Genomic DNA, 25687 nt, shown 5'->3' on the forward strand with positions numbered 1-25687 from the left:
TGCCGAAATATTTCGGATGCTTGGTACTTGATGAAAGATGTCTCCCCAAATATCATTCACGAAGTGCTCGTTCCACCGCCCCCCCTCCCAACCCCCCCCCCCCCACCCCCACCCCCCGGCCGTTCAAGAGTGGAACGGTAGAGAGACAGCTTGAAGGTGGTTCATTGAACCCTCTGCCAGGCACTTTATTGCGAATAGCAGAGTAATCACGTAGACGTAAAAGTAACACTAGAGGTATATAAGTAGTCATTTTTCCAACTCTTCAGCCGTGACTAGAAATAGATGTAACTCAACAATACACCATCCGTCCCAAAAGACTGATTTTATTCCTAGCCTAACTACAGTGGCAAATTGAACTAACACCTGTGAACAACAGATCTGCATTCAACCAGTCAATTGTGAACAGGCAAGTATTACATAGTGCACATGCGACCGTAGTGTGTCAGTGTCGTTGTGTCACAAACTTCGATGGAGCAACAACTCTAAATGAAGTGTTCAAGACATTCTACAGAATGTTCTCAAGAAGATAATAATGAAATTACAATGAAATGAATACCCTTAGCTGCATACAGGCGTTGATATAAGTCAACGGGGACAGCTGAAAATGTGTGCCCCCCCGATCGGGACTCGAACCCGAGATCTCCTTCTTAGATGGCAGATGCTGTAGCCATTTTTTTTTCAAATCTCATTTTGTTCGTTTTCGTTCGTTGCATCTGCTCGTGGCGGACGTCGCAAGACACCCGTTCATTATATATATATATATATATATATATATATATATATATATATATATATATATATATATATATATATATAATCGACTTTTCGTCACCAAACGAAAGAATCAGCACCATCACAGTGAAATCAGCCAATAAATCCTACACAATAATCAACGCACATGCACCGACTAATGACTACAACAGGAAAAACCCGGACGGAACTGATGACTTCTGGACGACAATGGAAGAAACTATCAGAAAAATTCCTGCACATAGAGTCAAAATAATACTGGGAGACTTCAACGCCAAACTCGGAAAAGAAAAGATATACAGACATATCACAGGAAAACATACTCCACACAAGGAAACCAACAAAAACGGAAAACATCTGACAGACTTTTGCAAAAGCCACGACCCCGCCATTATGTCAACAAAATTCAAGAAACCAACACGAAAACTTAACACATGGAAATTCCCCAGCGGAAAGCAAGAACTACAAATCGACCACGTAATAGCGCAGAAAGACTCACAAAAAGAAATTTTGAACATAGACACCCGTAAAGGCTACTTCGACTCAGACCACCACCTACTACAGATCAGGATTCGTCTTTTGCCCAAGAAAAAGCTCCAGAAGAATAAAATTGTTAGACCAGATCCAGAATACGTTACTTTAAACCAGACACAAATATTACACAAAATTAAAATGGAGAAAACGACAGACTGGACACAACTTTCACGAAGAATCCGAGAGGCCATGAAACTAGCACAAGCACCACGAACACGGAAACACCGTTGGTGGAACCACACATGTGACCAAGCTATTGACCAACGAATCAGTGCATGGAAAAAATTTAGTAGCCATAAATCCCAAGAGAATTGGATGAACTTCTTGAAAACACAGAAGCAATCAAACAAAATCATTCGCAGTGAAAAAGACAGTATGACAAACGGCGACTGACAAAGATCGAATCGGACTTCATGAAGAAAAATACAAGAAACTTCTACAGAACGTTCAGAGAAAATATGACTGGATATCAACCACCCAACTTGTGCTTCAGAAGACCGGATGGAACCCTAGAAACCAATACCAAAAACAATTGTGATATTCTGGCAAAGTACTTTGAAAAACTGCTCAACACCGACCCCCCCCCCCCCCCCCCCATGGAAGAAATGATGACAGAAACGAGCACATACAATCCAGATAGTGAACCTCCAACTCTAGAAGAAGTTAAAGAAATAATAAAGTCACTCAAGAATCGTAGAGCACCAGGAGAAGATGGCATCATCGCGGAAATCTGGAAGTTGCAAGACCCAGAACTCACCAAAGACATCCACAGGATCTTGGAAGACATCTGGAACACCATGAAAATTCCTGGCGACTGGAAAACTGCCCTGATACACCCACTACACAAAAAAGGTGACAAGACTGACCCGAACAACTACAGAGGAATATCCCTACTACCGGTCACATACAAGATCCTCTCTAAAGCTTTACTGAACAGACTAGAAAGCCAAACCGAGCACTTGATTGGGGAATACCAAGCAGGCTTCCGTAAAGGGCGGTCTTGTGCGGAACAAATTTGGAACCTGAAAATGATTTTACAACACAAACAGAACCTGATCATTACCTTTGTTGACTTCAAAAAGGCGTACGACTCTATCGACCGGAAAACTCTCTTCATAATTCTAGCAGAATACAAAGTAGACAACAAAACACGGGCTATCATAGAGCAAACTTTAACCAACACGACCTCCAAAGTAAAGTTCTGTGGGGAACTATCAGAGCCCTTTGAAATTCGCACAGGTGTCCGACAAGGCGATGGCCTCTCACCTCTCCTTTTCAATCTGGTGTTAGATAAGGTCATAAAAGAATGGGAAACATCACAACAGGGGATAACCTTAGGAAACCTACAGATTAAATGCCTGGCTTTTGCAGACGATTTGGCGATTGTCACGAAAGGTATAAAGGAAACAAAAGATGCTATTGAAAAACTGCACGAAATCGCTTCCAAAACTGGACTACAGATCTCTTACGAAAAGACACATTTTATGAGCACAAAGAAACTCTCATCTCTGAACACAAAGTATGGCACGATTTACAAAACGGCAAACTTCAAATACCTCGGTGAAACACTACAAATGAGTGGACATAACAGAGACTCAAACGAAGAAAGAAAGACTAAACTGGACAAGGCATACAAAGTAGTGTGGAATCATTACAACAAGAAGTCTATCTCACAAAAAGCCAAATTACGCCATTACGACACGGTGGTGCTCCCCGAGGCACTATATGCAGCAGAGACCGCACTAATCCTAGGGCATACACGTACCAGACCATTAGAAAAAGTAGAACGGAAAATACTTAGGAAAATATTTGGCGCAACTAACAACAATGGAATATGGATCAAGAAACCTACAGAGGAACTGTACAAACATACGGAGACAATCACAGAAAAGATTAGAAAACGCAGACTACAATTCTATGGACACCTATACAGAATGCCATCACACAGGCTGACCAAACAGATCTTTGAGTGGGTAACCACTAGAAACAACAAATGGGTGGCAGAGGTAGAAAACGACCTGAACCAGCTCAACATACCAGCAGACACAATAAACGACAGAATAAAGTTCAGAAACATCATTAAGAAAAGTAAACTACATGAGATACAATGCGACAAACGAACAGGCATAAAATGGACCGAAGAACGCAAGCAAGATCACAGCCAGAAGATGAAAGAAATATGGGCAACCACAAAGGCAATCAAGATGAAGCCGAAGACACAAAGCCGACAAGAAGCATGGACAGAGGACCGGAAACAGAAACACAGCGAGCGAATGAGGGAAGTTTGGGCAGCAAGGAAGGCAGCAAAAGGAACTGGCCATGTAGTTTAGTCCAAATGCGCTCTTTAAGGGCAAAACACCAATAATAATAATAATAATATATATATATAGTCCCGCACTATATTCATAGTGCCCCTGCCCATCATACTCATTACTCGCGGCTTTACCGCCGATTCCCGTAAGAGTTCGGGCACTGTTTGTGCATCCGCACAGAAGAAGATGGTCATATATGACGATAATAATGTTTGCAGAGTTTGTCCCGCACATCTTGACTCTGCAAACAAACTAACGTAGCCTGGAAGTCAGCCATGACTTGATTGAAACGCAAAACGCGGACAATCCTCTTCTAGAAATAAGCACCACGTGTGACTAGACTTGGTGTTATCAGTACGAACCTGCCACTAAACGACATAATGCAGAAACTCGCATGATGAGTCAACACTGTGACGACATAACAGGCCTTCTAGCTAGTGTGGCGGGCGAATGTGTCTAAAGGAATGACTTTTATAGTAGTTTCACATGGATGTATGAAAGTTACGTGTGTTGTACGCTCGTGCGACATCTTGTCAAAAGTATCCGTAAACCACCATGTCGTGCGGAATCAGCTAAATCCACGAAAGGCGGACCCGCAAGTATAAATGGTAGCAGCGAGTGTCGTGTTGTCGGTAGACAAGCAGTGACATTCCTATGTAGAATGGAACTGGCCTCTGCCTGTCGCAAGACGCGACGCACCGCCATAAAAGAAAACGTCGAATATCGTGTTGACAATAGAGTAGCAGTGACAGCGGAGTAGGTCGGTTAAGAGAGCTCAGTGACTTCGAACGTGGAGTAGTCATTGGATGTCACCTGAAGTCGAGCAGGGGCATTTCAGCCCTTCTAAAGCTGCTCAAGTGAACTGTTGGTGATGTGATTGTGAAGTGGAAACACGAAGGAACAAGCACAACTACACGAAGATCAAGCAGACCTCACGTACTGATGGACAGAGAGCATCGAGCATTGCGGAAGGTTGTTGTGAAAAGTCGCACCAAGTCAGTGGAAAATATCACTCATAAGTTCCAAAGTGCTGCCAGCAATCTAGCTAGCAAGGTCGAGCGTAGTGAGTTAAGCAGAATGGGGTGGAGTGGTGGAACAGCTCCACACATTTCTGTAGTCATTGCTAAGTGACGGTTGAGTTGTTGCAAAGAGCACCGCCACCGTACAGTCGATGTCCGCAGACGAATGATTTGGAGTGATGAATGGCGCTTTAGTCTGTGGCATTTTGGTAGAGGGCTTTGGGTTTGGCGAATGCGAGGAGCATGTTACCTTCCATAATATCTAATGCCAACTGTGAACCTCCTCCATACTTGGAGGAGGTGGTGTTACTGTATGGGAGCGTTTTTTATGGTTACGCTGTGTATCTTATTGCACTTAAGAAAACACTAAACTCGGGAGGATATGGACAAATTTTACAGCCTTGTGTAATGCATACAGTAAAGGAAAAGTTCAGAGACGATGGTTGTTTGTATCATCACGACAAAGGTTGGTTGGTTGGTTTGGGGAAGGAGACCAGACAGCGTGGTCATCGGTCTCATCGGATTAGGGAAGGATGGGGAAGGAAGTCGGCCGTGCCCTTTCAGAGGAACCATCCCGACATTTGCCTGGATTGATTTAGGGAAATCACGGAAAACCTAAATCAGGATGGCCGGACGCGGGATTGAACCGTCATCCTTCCGAATGCGAGTCCAGTGTCTAACCACTGCGCCACCTCGCTCGGTCATCACGACAAAGTACCGTTTCATAAGGCAGCTTCTGTTAGGCGATGGTCTGTGGACAATAACATTCCTGGAGTGGACTAGTCTGCTCAAAGACCCAAACTGAACTCTATGGAACATCTTTGGAATGAGTGATAACGTCGTCTTCCCTCCAGAGCCCGACGTCCAGCATGACTATCTTCTTGGGTTTCGTCTCTTCAGGAAGAATGGACTGTCATTCCGCCACACGCATTCAGACACGTTACTGTAAGTGTCCAGGTACTTTTCAGCAGATTCTAGACTACCTAAAGGGGTGTTGCGATGCGTGCAGACACTTACACGTTGTCGAGGATCTCCTTCAGCTCGGGCCGTGTGACGTCGCGGTCGGTGAAGAACTCGGGCAGCGCGGCTCGCATCGTGAAGTACATGTCCAGTTTGCGCTTCGTCTTCTCCAGCGAGAACTTGCACCCGCGCAGGAACGTCATGATGCGCTGGTCATCTGCAGGACAAGGAATAACGAATAAAAGTAACCGAGCATCGTTTATATAGTCTGTCATGATGTTGGTATCAGTGATATAAATTCCAGTTAACACTAACGGTAATCATATACACATTGTACAAAAATTTGTTAGGCAAGGGAGATATTACAGTCTCTAGCTTTGATAACGGCCGCAATAAATCACCAATTTTCAAACGGTGTGCCAAATCCACCTGAAGCCCTTGATAGATAATTCATCTCGTAGAGATACCTCAGTGCGGAGATATTAACTGTTAAGTTTCACCCGCTGTTCAAATTAGTCGCAGAGACTCGTCTTGGGGTTAAGAGTGGCTGATTTACCAGGCTAGTCGAGGTGAGGAGCAAGCCTGACTTTGCGTTAAACTATTAAGCTGGTGCATAAGTTAGCAGCGTTTTTGTTTTACATGTTCGCATTACGGTTGCTATGGTTTTACTTACCAATTGCCTTTTTTTGTAGTTTACTGTTGCCATTTGATTTTACGTATTGACATTTGGTCATTTGCAGATACGAAGTGGCGTTGTGGACGCTAGAAAATGGAGTGTCAGATGGAGAAATCGGAACATTTCCGACATATCCATCTGTTTTTGTTGAATTGGCGGCCGCTGTGGCCGAGCGGTTCTAGGCGCTTCAGTCCGGAACCGCGCTGCTGCTACGGTCGCAGGTACGAATCCTGCCTCGGGCATGCGTGTGTGTGATGTCCATAGGTTAGTTCGGTTTAAGTAGTTCTAAGTCTAGGGGATTGATGACCTCAGATGTTAAGTCCCTTAGTGCTTAGAGCCATTTTTCTGTTCAATGGAGGGATGATAGCAACGGAGGCAACTAGAAACATTTGCGTCATGTTTGAGGATAATGCCACTGGACAGAGAATGGCAAGAAAATGGTTTTCTCGTTTTAAGGAGGATCTTTCTGACATTAGTAACTCTCCACATTCAAGAAGACCTACATGGTTTGATGAAGATCGTTTAGACACATTTATACACAATGATCCCCCGTGAGTGTACACGTGATGTGGTAGGTGAGATAAATCATGATCTCTCCATCATCGTACGACACTTCCATCTAATGGCGGAGTTTAAAAAATCGGGTTATGGTCAGCCTATCGCATTCCCTACACAAAATCACAAAAATCACTGGGTTGCCACATATGTATCTCTGCTTGCTCATTATCAAATGGTTCAAATGGCTCTGAGCACTATGTGACTTAACATCTGTGGTCATCAGTCCCCTAGAGCTCAGAACTACTTAAACCTAACTAACCTAAGGACATCACACACATCCATGCCCGAGGCAGGATTCGAACCTGCGACCGTAGCAGTAGGGCGGTTCCGGACTGAAGCGCCTAGAACCGCTCGGCCGCTCTGGCCGGCCTGCTCATTATCACTGGCTCATGAACAATACCCACCATTTCTATCCTGTATCGTTACTGGTGACGAGAAATGGTGTCTTCATACTATCATAAAGAGAAGAAGCAAATGGTACCTCCCTGTACAAAGACCTGCACGCATCCACTAAAGATAATGGTATGCATCTGGAGAACAGTGGCGGTGTGGTGCACTAAGAATTACTTCACCGCCCCTGGTAACTGAGTGGTCAGCACGATTAAATGTCATACCTAACGGCCCGGTTGCGATTCTCGGCTGGGTCAGAGATTTTCTCAGGGACTGGGTGTTGTGTTGTCCTTATCATCATCATTTCATCCCTATCGACACGCAAGTCGCCGAAGTGGCGTCAACTCGAAAGACTTGCACCAGGCGAACGGTCTACCCGACGGGCGGCCCTAGCTACACGGCATTTCCAATTTCTTTACCGGTGTGTAACCATCAACGCTGACATTTATTATCAACATCTGTGACGTCTTGCAGACGCAGTCCAAGAAAAACGACCAGGAAGGCTGCGTGAAGTGATGCTAATCCACGACAACGCCCGCCCGCATTCTGCTAGAATGGGAGGAAACCACTATAAAGGCGTTGGGTTAGGAAGTCATTGTGCACACCTGATCTTGCGCCATCAGATTTTCACTTTTTCCGCTCTCTATCGAACAAGCGTCCTTCCTTTCCAGATGTAAATGCGCTCCGAACACGCCTCGACGAGTTCTTCGCCTCAAAAACTCGTGATTTCTACAGTCTCGGTATCGAAAGGTTACCCCGGCGTTGGCAGATTACATAAACAGTGAAGGAGAATATATTACTGAAGACTGAAGTCTCTGTTACGTATATCTGATTTGTTTATCAGACTTACGGAGAAATGCTACGCACTTAAGTAGCAACCGAACAGACTGTCAATAATTTAGTTACAGAAGTAATATACTACAGCAGTTACTAGTGAATGTATAACCTGACTCACTCCACAACCTCGAGAGCTCATCTTCATGATGGCGAATGAAGAAATGTTAGGGGTTATTATATCGACTGATATATGCAATTAAGATGCCCCTGGGTACCAACCGACAGAAACAGGCAGCAAGAGGTATCTCGTTGGTAAGGTGCTCACAAGTTGCTCTCCGATCAGAGCAGAGCTGGGAAGTTTTTCACAGACAAACTATCTAATGTGGAACGTGTGGGAGGGCTTATCAGCATCCGTCTATTCTGTTCATTTCAATGGCACATTGTTTTGGTTCAACAGACAAAATCAGCAAAAGGTCATTAATAAGAAAGAAATGTTTGCTGACGTGGAAAAGTTAACTGTGTTGTAACATTAGTCCATGGAGAAGTGCTGACCGCCAAAGGACGCATTTCTAGCAATGGGATGTATTACCACAAACCACGCTGGAAGGCCAGAGTCACAGTATTGAGATATGTTGTGTTTGCTATCGTATGCAAACATCCACACCCTATCCACGATTGTCGTGTGAACGATTGAGTGACATCATTCATTACATGCACTACCAGCGACAATCCTTCTGGTGTGTCTTACATTCTTACTATATCCTGTAAGTAGGCTGTTTAGGTTTTTATGTTGGTAACGCCATGTAGCGCTCTGTATGAAAATCACTGGCGGTGCTGTGTGCAGTCTGTGGCTGGTTTGCATTGTTGGAATTTGCTATTGTAGTGTTGGGCAGTTGGCTGTTGACAGCGCGTAGTGTTGCGCAGTTGGAGGTGAGCCGCCAGCAGTGGTGGATGTGGGGAGAGAAATGGAGGAGTTTTGAGAGCGGATGATCTGGACGTGTGTCCATCCATTGTAAGACTGGATGTCATGAACTGCTATATATATAATGACTTTCGAACACTATTAAGGTAAATACATTGTTTGTTCTTTATCAAAATCTTTCATTTGCTAACTATGCCTATCAGTAGTTAGTGCCTTCAGTAGTTTGAATCTTTTATTTAGCTGGCAGTAGTGGCGCTCGCTGTATTGCAGTAGTTCGAGTAACGAAGATTTTTGTGAGGTAAGTGATTCATGAAAGGTATAGGTTATTGTTAGTCAGGGCCATTCTTTTGTAGGGATTTGTGAAAGTCAGATTGCGTTGCGCTAAAAATATTGTGTGTCAGTTTAAGCACAGTCATTTATAATTTTTCTAAGGGGACGTTTCAATCCTTACGTGTAATAGTTCCAGGGCACAATTTACACGAATACCCTGATCCTGACTAATACGTAGCTTTGTGTAATCAGCTACGTACCGTATATGCATAGTATTATCAACTGTTAAGTATTTATTCCATTGACTCGCATTGTGTCGGTGCTCTCGAAGTTCTTTTACCTTTTGGACGTAAGTGTTCATTACTATGTAAGTACATAATGGTATTGCGTATAATAGTTGGGCACGAAACTATATTGACATATACGCATAAGAACAGGGTTCATGAAGCACACGATCTGCTTTCTGGGAGGCGCGGTTGCAGCGAATTAGAGTCGAATTGTCGCGTCCTCCTGTGCGGAAGGAATTCCTAACGCGATCGTCGTCTGCACTGGACTTGATGTGAAACGATGTGCAATCGGTTTTGAACTCAGTGTTTGTGTTTTCCGTTCGGTCTATTGAGTAGTAAACGGTGCCAAGGAGATGAGAAGTCATCAGCTGGTGTCACAGCAGTCTGAAACAATTAAACTGGAGCGGTTGGTTCCAGCTGACAGGAGCAAAAGAAAGCTAACTCCACCATTTGTATTCGGTTTTGTTGGACGGGTAACTCGTGTAATCGGCTCACGACTTGTATCCATTCGCGTCACATTTAACGAGTTCTATCTTCTGATACACTGTTACGTATAAATCTGAGCCATAGTCGCCAAGGTCTCGCCTTTTCACGCAATGCAAATCCATCTTTAACAACAGAAACGAAACTCTTCACTCACGCGAACTTTCGACAGTCATAGACACTGAAATGTCGCACTTATTGCACAGCCCTCGTCCTTCCCAGAAAGGACACCAAGTTGCAAAAATACAGTTTCTTTTTCCAACAGTACTGCTGAACGGCTTCGCCTTCGTTTTCTCAGCTAAGAACAGCACATTAGAAGTAGGATACATTCCAGCATATGTTCTTCATTTCTTTTACTACACACTTACTCAAAACAACGCAGAAAACTAAATTGTTCAAACACTCATTACGGCTGTAAGCAAGATTCGGTTAAACATTGAGCACATTCCTACACGGCCTGCAAAGCTCACACTCAATGTTGACTCAATGAACATCCAACAAATAATATTTTGTAGCTTTGTTTCGGCTACATATTTTGTAGATAGATAAGGTAGTTAGTGTGAAGGTCATGTTGAGGACCATTCTTTATTATTGTCATTGATAAAACAAGTTATGTTTCGTTTAATGGGAGGAAAAGAAAAGCTCGGCAACACGAAATTACTTCCAAGGAAGGTATCTGTTTACTTAACAAATAGTAGAATTTTTTGAGTTTATTGGATTCTGGTCTCTTACTACTTTGTTGATGATCCTTTACCGATAACAAGGAATTAACTGCAGTACAATACTGATGAGTGGCAGTTAGCCCTAAATCAGTCAAAATGTGATTTAATACAGATGTGTAGGAAAAACAATCCTCTAGCGTTGTAATACAGCGTTAGTGGTGTGATGCTTGACGCTGTCATATCGATTACAAATCTAACCGTACCGCTACAAAGCGACATGAAGTGGAACGAAAACGCAAGTTTGACGGTAGGGAAGGCGAGTGGTGCACTTTGGTTTATTGGGAGAATTCTGTGGAAGTGTAGCTGATCTCTAAAGGAGGTCGTGCACAGCACAATCATGCAGCCCGTTCTGAAGCACTGCTCCAGTGCTTGACACCCCCAAGAGGTCAGATTAAAGGGAGACAAGAAAGAAATTCAAAGGCATCCTGTTAAATTTTTTACCGATAGGCTCACTAAACATGCTAGTATTTCAGAAATGCTCTCTTAACTCAAATAGTAATCCCTGGAGGGAAGAAGACATTCTTTTAGCGAAACACTGTTGAGAAAGTTTAGAGAACCAGCAGAGCTGCAACAGACTAAAGAACCATTTTACTGCTACCAACATACATCTCGCGTGCGGGTGGCGAAGCAAGATAAATCAGGACTTGTATGGATGGAACCATATAGACAGTGGACCGTCCCTCGTTCCTTTTGTGAGTGGAGCAGGAAACGGAATAACTAGTAGCAGGTACAAGGTATCCGCAAATACAGGAGGTTCGGCGGTAGTAAAACGCCCCACTCGCCTTGGAACAACTTCTCTACGGGACGCCAGCCGTGGCTCAAACATCATCGTTTCTTCTGTAGTATGAGCTGAACTCTGTTTCTTGCTGCATTATTTGTATTGAATCTTCGTTCTCTTGGTGAAATATAAGCGGAGTTAATCTTCTATTTACTGTGTTCACTTGTTCTCTAATCATTTCTGCTCCTGTCCAGCTTTCCTATGACGACATTTGCCACGCCACTCTGTGGCCCGCCTATTCCTACCAGTGTGTACTAAGAGGTACAAAGTACCCTCCGCCATGCACCGTACGGTGACTTGCGTAGTATGTATGTAGATAAAGAGAGAGAGGGTTGTACACTTTTATCTGTCTTCACTTTAGTTGCACTGATTTTGCAATGAGCCTTTTATTTTTGCTGACATTCTGAGGAAGTGTTTGTCACGAAGCACGATAAATCTCTTTAAATACTATGTTTTCAACAGGTTGTCGAATATTTCCTTTTGTCACTCTCTACATGTTTCTATATTGTGTTTAAATCTCAGAGGAATACTGCACACAGAACTCCCTGTTTTATCCGCTGGTGAATCTTATAGGTTCCAGAGAAAAGGAGTTCGTTCTGAGTAAGAAATGACGTGGAAATATCCAATATTACTGGTTACTGGTCCATTCGTTCAGCCCACAACTTTGGACAACATTTCTCGTGACAAATTGAATGTGACCGGGCCTTGTAGCAAGACTGAGTACAATTAACAATATTTTAGTACGATTTTTTGTACTATATTGGAACATTTACTTCGAGAATTGTTACGAAAATAGAACCTGCACTTATGGCCATTTTGAAGATTTCTTCCACAACATCAAAACAATCGTCCCTCAGCTTTGACTAAACAGTTACACGTGACTCGATAAATACACGAACCAATATGCTCAGCATTTCGACATTCACTTTTAGGTTCCCATGTAAACACAGGCAATTGGTGAATTATATACTTGCATTAGCGAAATGTGGTAACTATTAATTATTGGCTCTAAGCAATATTGGACTTAACATCTGAGGTCGTCAGTCCCCTAGACTTAGAACTACTTAAACGTAACTAACCTAAGAACATCAACACATCGATGCCCGAGGCAGGATTCGAACCTGCGAACGTAGCAGCAGCGCGGTTCCGGATTGAAGCGCCTAGAACCGCTCGGCCACATCGGCCGGCTATTAGTTATTTATTGTACACATCAGCTGGTGCACAGGTCGTGACTTAAAAAAAAAGCAAATGCTGGTGGTGAATAAACGTAGTCAAACTGAGTTTTACACAAAGAGAGATAACGCCTAGAGGGCGTGAGACACCATACTCTTGGCCTCACGCAGAGCCACTGCGTACCTAAACCTCTGTTCACGTTTAATTTCATTACGCTAACGGACAAGGCGTCTAGCTTCAATAGACGGGAAGTTTTCAGCTAAATCCCAACGAACAGGAGATGGACCAGGGGATTCTCAGTTACATACATTCGGGAGAGGCTATGATAGAGGATGTGTGATACAACATGAAGAACCTAGTAAATTATTCAGTATGTTTTATTTACATTAACTCAGTCAGCTATTCCGAATGACTTAACAAAAAATTAGTATGAAATTATTAAAACATTAATTCTTGCGACAACTGTCGGTCCAGTTGTCAATGGCTATCCTTTTCTGGTCACTGCCTGCCGCTCTAGCGGTGCCCTGGCTTCAACAACGTACACTGTTGTGCGTGACATAAGACGAATGTTTTAATTTTGACAGCTAATTCACTACTCTTCTAGTCTGTTACGTACATGTCATTTCATGAGAAAGAGACCACTGACATTTTCATACGTATGTAATAACCTATCTGTAGAATTATATAGGTTTACCTGTTTTTTCTATTATATTATACCTGACACTGTGTATTACATTTGTTTTGTCTATACTCCGCTGCATAAATGCTTTCCAGATATGAAGATGGAAACATTGATTACAGACACCGGTTGCCGAGAATAAAAGTTATTGAGAACGAAGCCTTTCGCGACGGCACTGTTGTATAAAACAAAAATGGTTCAAATGGCTCTGAGCACTATGGGACTCAACTGCTGAGGTCATTAGTCCCCTAGAACTTAGAACTAGTTAAACCTAACTAACCTAAGGACATCACAAACATCCATGCCCGAGGCAGGATTCGAACCTGCGACCGTAGCGATCTTGCGGTTCCAGACTGCAGCGCCTTTAACCGCACGGCCACTTTGGCCGGCTGTATAAAACATCCTCGGACTTCTTTCAGCTCAGGGTAAAACATCGAGCTTTCCACGATTACCACCACCGTCTGCGTCAGGAGCAGCTAATTGTCAAAACTGCTTCTGCGCTGGCCTTATATAGCCCAAAGAGGGCTTCTGATTGGTCGGCAATTATGTAATGCTGTCGCAGATGGTGTCAACGTCTGCGCTAGTGGCGCCACAGCTCCCGTCGTAGCGTAAACATTGTGACGAATATCTCTGGATCTTCTCTACATCGAAAGCTCGCATCCATGCAACGTTAAGATTATATCTGCTGCCACTATTGAAGAGCTTCTCACATGTTCTTATTTCTACAGCGTCTTTAATTACAGAGTACCAGTATATGGGAGCCTGGGACAAAACTTTTGCTTCGTCAAACAGTATTTTGTGTTTGCTTGTGAGTTGTGCTCAGCAACTGCAGATTTATCCAGTTCTCGATTTTTAATATGTCTTTGATGTTCTGCACAGCGGATGGACTGACCTATATTATTGCTTCCGCAATGACAAAGGATGTTGTAAATCCCAAGAATCCTGAGGCCGAGACTGTCCTTAACAGGGTGTTGCATCACTTTTCTCTTCTTAGGAGCCCTGAAAATACATCTGATACCTCGGCTTCCAAGAACTCTGCCTACTTTGCTGGATATTGCTCCGCAGAAAGGGAGGAATACAATCGGTGGCTCGTCACGTGAATGTTCAACATTTTAAAGTTTCCCTTTCTTAATTTCGGAATCCACGCGGTCCTCGTAATAAACGGTTTTTTCTCTGTGTACCAATCTATTTAAATGTGCTCTTTTGTGGACGGAATGGTGAAAACTCTAGGTGCTAAGATGCAAATCAGCGTGCGTCGGCTAGCGGTGCAATGAATGGCCGCTACGTCCATCTGACTATCGATGCTCCATAATAACTAAAAACGGCAGCCGTTCCTCTTTCTCCGTCTCCACAGTGAGCTGCGTATTTCGGTGTATGCTATTCACACGTTCCTGGAAGTGCTCAAGTGCTTCTACGGCGTGTGACCAAACCTCAAAATGTTCCACAAAAGAATTTGCTGGAGACAGCGGAGAGTTCATATCCACTCCCTCCGTTATTTCTCCTCAAATTTACCGCCGTACAAGAAGTAGGTGGTAGTCAGAACATATAGGAACAACTTTATCGTTTCAGGAGGAAAATGCTCTGTCAGCAGTTTCAATGTGTCCTCCTCAGGAACTTTCGTAAATCGTGAGACCACATGCAGGCTGGCTAAAATATGGTTTGGGCCAATTGTAATCTGTTTGATCTGTTTCCACAGTCAGCTTATCCTAATGAAGGTGATGGAGATAATAGTCGAAAGCTCGAGATTTCACCCTTAACGGACGCGCCAAGAAGTCCGAGAATGTTTTATACAATAGAAGTTATTATTAGCAAGCTTGGCAAAGAAGTTTATCTCCACTTAGATATTATCACAGATCGATCCTTGCTTCTCAGAATGAGTAAAATAAAGGGTATCGCTATTTATCGAAAAGTGGCTCCATCGATACTTTCGGAAACGTCGCCAATTCTGCAATGAGAAGGTGCACGCTGCGCTGAGGCGGCATGACGGACGTACCCTGGAAGTCGGGGAGATGCGGCTGCTTGGCCAGCCAGTCCTTGATGTGCTGGAGCGCGTCCTCGCGCGTGTTCACGTCCTCGTTCAGCTCCTTGCGGATGTGGATCTGCAACTCCGGGCTCGGCTGTACCAGCGTCATCTGCAAAACAAACCAGTGGTCACGTACAGGTAGGAAAGACGTGACAAATAAATGCTAAAATGTCACATAATTAATCATCATAGAAGATTTCTACATCACAGAAAAAGTGCAATCAGAAGGAGGCAAGGAAGATTAGGGTTTTAACTCCCCGTCGAGGAAAATGTCATTAGGTACGGAGCACTATGTCGAGTTAGGGAAGGAAATCGGCGGCGTCATCCACGGTTTTCCTTACGCAGTTTAGAGAAATCACAGAAAGCCCAAATCTGGATGACGTCCGTCTAGGATTTGAGCTGTCCCCATTCTGATGAGTCCAGTGTCTTACGATTGCGCCGCCTCCCTCCTTGATGCCGTTCGTCAGGACCCTTGCGTAATCACACCGAAAAAACAAACAACACGTGCGAGTGGGAATAACGTTCTGAGGGTTCCTTACCAACCTAATCGTTGTTGTTGTTGTGGTTTTCAGTCGAGAGGCTGGTTTGATGCAGCTCTCCATGCTACTCTATCCTGTGCAAGCTTCTTCATCTCCCAATACCTACTGCAACCTACATCCTTCTGAATCTGTTTAGTGTATTCACCTCTTGGTCTCCCTCTACGATTTTTAACCTCCACGCTGCCCTCCAATACTAAATTGGTGATCCATTGATGACAGTTATATAGAGAGCTCATCTTTAGGTTTCGATGAGTGAGTTTGCAAATATCGAAATATGAGACATAAATGCTCGTATTCTTTGACTAGTGTTTTTATACTTCCAGAGCACCGTAGACTTTAGTACGTGTTCTAAATTTCAACATGATATCTCTGTCCCTTCCTAAGAAAAAGAGAGTTTGAGTGAACGGACAGACAGACGTGTAAAAGAGTGAGCCTATGATGATGTTTGGTTTGTGGGGCGCTCAACTGCGCGATCATCAGCGCCCATACAAAGCCACAGTTTTTACACAGTCCAGTGGAGCCACTGTCACGAATGATGATGATGAAATGATGAAGACAACACAAATACTCGGTTCCCGGGCAGAGAAAGTCCCCAACCCGGTCGGAAATCGAACCCAGGACCCCGTTTGCCACATCTTTTTCATCTTTTTTGTCGTATTTGGTTGTAGTGGACGTCACATGACATCCGTTGAAAGTTCGTTATTGACCCCTTCACAGAGGCCAGACCAGACCTAATGCGCTGACCCACCGTGCCGGCCACTAGGCCACGAGCTGCTTGTGAGCCTATGAGGGTTCCGTTTATACCGACTGAGGTATGGAACTGCAAAAACTAATATTTTTGGTATCTATAACAATAAACTTGTTGGAAAATGTAATCAATAATGAAAGCTGTGAAAACAACAGTAATAAAATATTATACAAGATGGTCAGAAACAGTCTGAAAAACTTGTAAGGATTTTAAAAACTAGGTTGTGCTAGGATAGAATTCTTAAGAAAAAATTTGATACGCTGCGCCCTTTTGTGCGTTAATTATCACTGAAATTAGCCAATCAGGCTGTTGCGCAGGCAGATTACAGCGGCCAGCCAAATGAAATTAGTGTCAATTGTTCTCAGAGCGTGGATGACTGCACGCGAGACCGCTCTGCCTTTGGCTACGCTTCGACCCTTACTACCGTCCCACGTTAAGTTTTTGCATGGTTGTCTCGTTAGGTTTTAGGAAACCAAACGAAGCACACGTTTGGTGACACCGTCTCTCGCGGGCCACTTGAATTTGCTCCCACAATCGCCACATTGGCTAACTTCAGTGCTAATTAACTCGGAAACGGTACAAAGAATTGATTTTTTTCCTAAAAATTATTTCTCAGCACAGTCTGTCCTGCAACTGCCTTACAAGCCTTTCAGAGACTGCCCGGCATATACATGTCTTGATCGCAAAAAAACACTTTTATTCTAAGTGGCGACCGATTTCGACCCGACCTGAATCATCTTTGGACTATACTCTAGTGATCACGTGCGGGTACTAAGGAAGGAAGCAGGAACGGGATATACCAGCTACTGTTGTTGACATGTAACCTATTGCGCACAATTTGAGTCGTAACACGACGTTCTGTGATTGCAAGAAAAGCATTATTCAAGATGGTGGCGTTGCTGCCAGGGTTCCTCCGGGTCATAATCCGTAGGTAGCGGTCATCCACTGCAGTAGTAGCTCTTGGGTGGCTTGGGCGAGGCATCTCGCCGACAGTCCCTTCTCTCTGTATCTCCCCCATGTCCTAACAATATCGCTTCGGTTCAGTCTTAGTTGCCTGGACACTTCCCTTGGTGAGAGCCCTTCCTGGCACAAAGTAACAATGCGGACGCGATCGAAATGCGGTATCGACCGTCTAGGCATGGTTGAACTACGGTCAACAAGGGCCGTGTACCTCCTTCCTGGTGGAATGACTGGAACTGATCGGCTGTCGGACCCCCTCCGCCTAATAGGCGCTGCTCATGCATGGTTGTTTACATCTTTCGGTGTGTTAGTGGCATCTCTGAAGAATCAAAGGGACTGTGTCTGTGATACAAAATCCACAGCCCACGTCTGTCTTCAGGAGTACGGGGAACTGGGGTGATCCTAAACTTTTTTTTGACGTGTGTAGTTACATAGCTATCGCTGCTGCGCCCGATATTGTTACAAAGATTATCTGTGAAAACAATCCCACCAGCTTTTTAGACGAAACGATGCTTCAGTTTCATGCTTGTGAGCTTATGAATCTGGCGACATCCCTAATGTATTAGTATCTTTCTTTTAAACAGAGGCACAGTTCCTATTACAGATTACTAGGGAATGTAGAGGGGGCTTAATAGACAATGTTTTGATAATGGGTCGATGCCCAGAAATGCGCCGTTTGGAAATAAAATAATTTTGGACTAAGACAATGGTTCTGAGAAAATGGCACTTTGGCAGCTAGGAGTGTTGATTGTGGTGCTCCATGGACGCACAACAGGGTTTGCGGGCCGTGTGTGAGAGCAGGCGTTGCAGATACACCTTGTGCAGCGAACAACAGGGTCACCACGTGGAGCGTCTCCTGTAGTACGTCAGAGCTGCCTGCTTACCGCGCAGAGAGAGATTTGGAAGTGATGCGAAATTCAAACTTACTTTACTTTCAGACGATACATTTCCGGACATGGGTTCCCCATGAGTTCTGTATCTACTGAGTGCCTTCTACAACCCCTAGAATCTTGTAATAAGAGTTGTGAAACACCGTGTATAACTAAAATCACCTTTAGGCTCTAACACGTTTAAGTGGATGAAAGTAGCCGATATCGATTGACAGTGCAACCAGTGAGTTCTGGAATCAGTCACCGGTTTAAAGTACAGTATATGTTCGGAGCGACTTAAGGTGAAATAATTGCATAAATGTAACCGAAGGTAAGAGAGATATCAGACTTACTTCTATTGGGAGAATCTTAAGAAAGTGGAATTCTGGCGCGAATGAGGTCGCTTACAGAAACACCCTTCGACCAAAACTTGAGATAAGCATCGTTCGATGCCCTGGTACCAAGACTGACAAACAGAAATAGAAAGGATTCAACGGACGCTACGCGCTTCTTTGTGTTTTCGTTTAATCACCACGAGAGAGCTGAACTACTCAACAAGCTGCAGGGGAAGACGCTAAAAGAAAGAACTATTGTCACAAAAATCAGAGTAGCTACATCCCAAAATACATCAAAAATTGTATTACATGCTCCGACAAACATGATATGTAATGACAATGATCGTAAAATTCATAACATTCGTCCTTATGCATGGAAAATTCGACAGTCTCTCTTTTCACGTACCATCCGTGAAAGAAACTGGAATGTAAGAATATGAATCATGTACACAACACACACTTGGCTACACGTCTTATGGTGATTTAAGCTGTATATACAGTATGCAGCTGTTGGGTCAGTAAAAACTCATTGAGACAATAGACGTCAAACGGTGCAGCAAAGATTCATCTTCCGCTGTAGCTGGTCTTCTGCTGTGGTCAATCTCGGAAGTACTTCGAGAGGATATGATATCGCTGCTGTTAAGGCAGATGTGAACTCGTTGTACTTACGTTATACCAGGTAGCTTCTACAAGCAGACGTAATGTCCAGGGTAATGACCAAATCTGCAGCTTTCTGGTTCTTTAAGTGAGCGTTTGTCAATGCTACTTGCCGTCGTTTGCTTGAGCAGCACGTTCAGGCAATAAGTTTACCGTTGAAAGTATGTGAGACGTGCTCGCTTAGTGTTTCGTCTGAGAGGCTGCTCCACCAGTCACTCGCAATCAAGTTCTGAGTCGCTCCGACCAGCTGCTGCCCCCACATTAGCCTTACGAATGACTTTATGTGCACATTGTATCTCAGTTGTTAACGTAGTGAAGTAACAGTCTTTCAAGACCCTGGGAAATAAATTAACACTAAGTCCGTGACTGACAAGGGGCCTTACGAACTTTTCCTCAGCGATATGATTGGTATTGACAGGGTGTGTAGGGCACGCGGACTTTAACATGTGTAAACAGGAGGAAGCAACTTTCAACCGCTTTCGAGAAGATCGAGTATGAAAATTTTATACGTCCTTATACACTTTGTATGAACACAAATATTCAAGCAGTCTGCAGTTGGGGGAATAAACGTGCAGTGGCAGACGCGCGAGCTCTCTAGATCGAAATTCGCTGCCCGTACTTTTTCTTCATTCCCAAGTATTTATAGCACCAGCTTCATTATGACACCGCATACTATCAATATTCGACAACACATTTATTATTTACGTAGTATTTATCCTGGAAAAGGAAAAAAAAATATTTTTTCGTAAAGAGATAGGCATCTCAATTACGTATGTACCAAGTTTCGTATCGTCCACCATTGCCTGTGATTCTTGCTGTTCCTTATCAATTGTCAAGCAGTGTAGATGTACCATAGAATCGGGCGGGTAAAACTATAGAAACTTTGTATTACACAGAGGGCTATCAAAAATCTTTCTTCCCACATACAATTCGCATATGGAATAGGCAAAGGGGAGGGGAAGGAGAGTGGAGGTTTACGGCTCTGCTCCCTGCGTACTTTCAAAGCCCACCACACATTGGCTTATACTGTAGCTCTTGATTGAACGGCCCCAGAGATTTGCGCGGACGTAATGGAGTTCCGGGTGTAACACGTGCGGTATACTTTCATAACAGAGAGCGCTCTCCTCTCACTTATAACTGGAAGCAAGCCTGAACCCGTCCGGTGAGTTCCTTGTTCTCTGCCATGGTGGATCAGCTTGCGGCGCACTGCCTGATCACCTGGGCAGAGCACGAGCTTCATATCTGGCGGTGAAAGCTGAAAACCCGGAACCAGGACTCCAGTCGGAAAGATTCTGCGTACAGCGAACAGAAGCATGCAACCAGCAGGGCATTATGCTCGGCTACATTTCAGGCAGTTTCTTAGAAAATAAAGGCTGTCGGAAATTTCCATCTTTGCCTCGGGTATTCCTGTGGCGAAACTGCTTCTACAGACTGTGTTGCCACAATAACTACATCTACGTTTAACTCCGCAAAGTACATCGCACTGTTTGACGGAGGAATCATAGGTTACGATAACTGTTCGTTCAAACAAAGCATCACCAAGGAGAAAAACGTACACTTCCAAGATATCCGCGCTGAAATCGATCCCTCGTGACTATTGGGTCGTTATTCTGATAGTACCTAGTTATGATGTTCTGAATGTACAATTTATAAACTTCGCTCGCCCTGGTCGTTTGTCATTCACTCACTTCACTGCAGCTGCCTAATGCCCCAAGAGCTAACAGGGGATATCTCTCGGCTCTAGCGAGAAGTTGTATTTAAACATTCGTACACAGACTCATCTCACATTTCTAACGACGCCTGCGAGGGCGTGTCATTATGTTGCTCTTGCAAAAAAATGGCTCTGAGCACTAGGGGACTTAACATCTGAGGTCATCACTCCCCTAGAACTTTGAACTACTTAAACCTAACTAACCTAAGGGCATCACACACATCCATGCCCGAGGCAGGATTTAAACCTGCGACCGTAGCAGTCACGTGGTTCCACACTGAAGCGCCTAGAACCGCTCGGCCACATGTTGCTCTTGCACCGCATGCAGTCTTTATATATTGCAAAAAATTTACCAAACTATTGATTGTAGGAGCCTATTAAATACCATGTCTGTCCAAAAAATTTTGGACCATCCGTAATTTCGCACCAATGGTGTTATTGATTTGGTGGAAGAGACCAAACGCATCGGATTAAGGAAGGATGGGGAAGGAAGTCGGCCGTGACGTTTGAAGGGAACCATCCCGGCATTTGTCTCAAATGATTTAGGAAAATAACGGAAAACCTACATCAGGATGGCCGCACGCTGGATTGAACCGACGTCCTCCCGAATGCGAGTCCAGTATGCTAACCACTGCGCCACCACGTTCGGTGATAATGGTGTGTTGGAGCAAACCTTGTTAGGCATCCCTGAACACGTCTGTGTTTAATGTGTAACTGTGGGAAGTTTCATTGTTGTATGTCTGTTAGTTATTGTGCAGTGTGTATTGAGTAGGCCGGAGAGTCATTGTCCAAAGTGAGGGCGCAAAACAGAGCACAAGCCAATCGACATTAGGCCGAAACCCACAATAGTACGCTTGACAGTTCCAACGGCTGTGCACACTTCGAAGTATGTTGATCTTTGGAAAAGACATTCGTTAGAATAGACTCTCACTTAGGATGCCTTTAAAGAGAGAACTATCTTACGAAACATTGTTTATTCATAGTATAAATTCATCGATTGGCGTGATAACTATTTTCAACAAACAATTGGATTGCCGATTGTAAAACCACAAGCTATCAAATACAAGACTGACTTTGAATGAAATGCGCCGAAGGGACAAGAATGACGAAAGATAGAGATACTTCTGCACTGGACTTCCTGTTGAAGACCTCTGCCTTAGACGGCTGTACACCATTCTCGCTTGAGATTTCTTAGTGACTACTTCTGCGCAACACTTAGTTAAAGATAGTACTGAGAAGACAACTAATCCTCAGTAATATCAATTTTGCGAATGCATTTTGCCTCCGACGCTACGGACCTCCGCTGGTATGTCTGTGCAATAATTCATATTTTGCAAGACAGTCCCAACAGTCCCATTATCGTTTGTTTTCTGTAGAAGCGATCGATAATATCAACAGCTACAGCTGTAAGACGTCATTGTTATCCGTTATTGACGGTGTGCGACTGTATTTGTTAGAATGTGCAGTGCGCTGGAGAAGATAAATGTGTTGATACGTCCAAAGACTAAAGGTGGCAGCGTGTTTATCTTCCTGGTTTTCCCCTTAATTACACGTACAACTCGCTTCCACTACACCAGCAGCTGTCTTACACTTCAGTCATTCCTGTTTCGTTTACATAAACAGTGATCACTCACGTAATCACGGAAAGCTGCGAAACGTTGTTCTAGCACACTGCATTCATCGGAATGTTCTCTCTGTGTTCTGAAATCTATTTGTGGCTAAAATGGTTCAAATGCCTCTGAGCACTATGGGACTTAACTTCTGAGGTCATCAGTCCCCTAAAACTTAGAACTACTTAAATCTGACTAACCTAAGGACATTACACACACCCATGCCCGAGGCAGGATTCGAATCTGTGACCGTAGCAGCAGCGCGGTTCCGGTCTGAAGCGCCTAGAACCGCTCTGCCACACCGGCCGGCTATCTATTTGTGCATTAAATATTACATAAATAATATTCGGTACAGAATCTGTTAATGTTTCTCTTAAATATATCTAGAAGTGTTCCATATTTATTTATACTTTATTTTCTCCCATAAGTGACGGTGTGCCACATGACTCACATTAAATTTCCAGGTACGTAATACTTTGGTCTAACCGTAGATGACAGGAAAATCGCTAGAAGTGTAAACCGTACACAGTACAGCGCTATTTCCCAACAATTCTCATTAGGGGAGCGTGACACATAGAACGTGATCATAAATGTGGTATCGATAGTTCCGATGCCATAGCGTAGGTTGGCACTACGAGAGCGGAAGATCTTCGCCGACCATAGCGCCCTCTAGCCGGCGCTGTGCAGCTCTCGAGCGTCGCTCCACTTTCGCCGAGTTCATGTAGAGCAGATGGCCGAGAACCACCGCTTTAGCTTAGCTTGCTATTGAGACTTTCTTATCTGGACTTTTGCTGCACACCTATGTGCTCATTTCCTAAAGTTATGTATCCAAGTGTATAATTCGGGTTGGACTATAGTAAAACCACTTATACCTTACTGCAGTACCGAAAGCTTTACCTCACCTGCTCCTACTCACTTCCTACATTCGGCTTCTCTGTCAGCTTTCAGGAGCAGACCCATGCGCCTCCTTCCAAGCGCGTTACAGAAATAAAGGACAACGCTGGAAGCCGTGGTATCTGTGGAGATATGGTGTTAACACTGCGGATATTCATGAGCCATTGGTGGCAGTGCGTTGAGAGTGTGGACCGTCACGAAATGTGCTCTTGCAACATGATAGTGCTCGACTCCGGGGTGCCATTCCTGAAATGCGGTAACACGCACTGTCACACCCAGTGTGTTCTCCTGGCTTTGCCCTGTAATGATTACCACTTATTCGAGGCTGTGAAGAAACCTATGTGCGGACATCATTTCGCTGACGTCCAGGAATCACGAGCAGCTGGCCTATGGTGGGTGCGACAGAATCAAAGAAATGTGTCAAGGGGGGCCTACAGAAGTTTAAGGGGCGAAATCAGGAGAATGCGGTGGGTGTGGCAGTACGTGGAACTTCATTTCAGCGAGGGCAGTCGTGGTTTTCTGATACGCATGATAACGAGCGTTGTGCGGCAATAGCGCTTTTCGTAATGGTGTACGCTCTCCACACACTGCCACCATTCGCCTGTGAATGTCTGCACCGTTTACAGCCTCCTTCGACAGAAACCTCGTCTACCACCGCCATTCTTGATGATCACCCTCCATGTTGTCCACACACGTAATGACAGCAGTTGGGAAATTGGACTTTACTGCCTAGTTATTCTCCTGCCACCTACGATCAGACCAAAGTACAATAACTTGTATGAGGAGTCAACAGGTCCACCAGATGGTTCAAATGGGTCTGAGCATTATGGGACGTAACATCTGAGGTCATCAGTCCCCTAGAACTTAGAACTACTTACTGGGCGCTACAGTCTGGAGCCGAGCGACCGCTACGGTCGCAGGTTCGAATCCTGCCTCGGGCATGGATGTGTGTGATGTCCTTAGGTTAGTTAGGTTTAATTAGTTCTAAGTTCTAGACGACTAATGACCTCAGAAGTTGAGTCGCATAGTGCTCAGAGCCATTTGAACTACTTAAACCTAACTAACCTAAGGACTGCACACATCCATTCCCGAGGCAGGCTTCGAACCTGCGACCGTAGCAGTAGCGCGGTTCCCAACTGAAGCGCCACAGCGGCCGGCGGTGCACCAGAAGCGGGGGAAAAAATGAAATGTAAATAAACATGGGACGCGCCAGACAGTATGTAGATAACACAACGCTTATTACAATGAGAAGCGTAGCAAGTAAACATGTTATAACGCTACAGCTATTTAGTGCACATTTGATTAACAAACTACGTGAATAAAATTTAAGAATATGCAAGACGTAACGACATTCAGCACTTCATTTGTTTTCCCAATGTTGCGAAAATATTCTGCTGAAAATTTCAGTCAATTCGTTTCTGTGATTACTAGAGGAAATTGTAACTTGCGGAGCGTACCAAGAAAACTGCAGAACATGCTGTAGCGAAATGTGATAATGAGCGGCCTCTAGTTTTTAGATTGTGGACTCTACATTACGAATTCCGACTTCTGCAGACGAAAATTCAAGGCATGCGCAAACCTTCTCCCATAGCTCCTGTGAGCTGAACGGCTAAAGTAGTTTCTAATACCCGTGGACGCGGATAATGGATTTTCATATGAGGTACAAGGTCGCAGATCTTTGCACATGAGTTGGTTTGAAGTATTTGCTTTGCGGAAGATATGTGTCCAATGCAGCAATAGTAACTGCCCACGGACTACTCATTAAAAACATCAGTGCACCCATCTAGAAACGACTGCAAAATGAATAGTCTATGGAACACCGATTTAGTTCTTTTTCTTTTTCTACACTTCAACGTACAGGCACTTGTGCCCGTTCCGCCTTCATTTCTCACTGCAATTTAGTTCTGGATCTTCCTACGTCCCCTCTTCCACTTGTCAGGTAAAGCATGGCCTTATCTGGCATTCTCCCTACACTCTTTCTCTGTAGGTGATGTTCTGCCAGTACTTCGCCTCCTACCTTCCAAACTTCACAGAAGCTTTTCTGCGAACCG

General features: G+C 44.1%; 1 protein-coding gene across 2 annotated transcripts in view; it reads right to left on the bottom strand.

Annotated features, from left to right (window-relative positions):
* LOC124544625 (alpha-tocopherol transfer protein-like) overlaps positions 1 to 25687 on the bottom strand; it is a 131011-nt gene that overhangs the window by 21933 nt on the left and 83391 nt on the right. For both annotated transcript variants that reach the window (XM_047123226.1, XM_047123225.1), the window contains exons 2-3: positions 15284 to 15422; positions 5633 to 5792 (exon numbers count right to left, since the gene is read on the bottom strand). In XM_047123226.1, coding sequence (XP_046979182.1) covers positions 5633 to 5792; positions 15284 to 15422 — 299 coding nt within the window. The remainder of the gene's footprint in view (positions 1 to 5632; positions 5793 to 15283; positions 15423 to 25687) is intronic.

This window comes from Schistocerca americana, chromosome 8 (genome assembly GCF_021461395.2).
Source record: "Schistocerca americana isolate TAMUIC-IGC-003095 chromosome 8, iqSchAmer2.1, whole genome shotgun sequence".
Classification (NCBI taxonomy): Eukaryota; Metazoa; Arthropoda; class Insecta; order Orthoptera; family Acrididae; genus Schistocerca; species Schistocerca americana.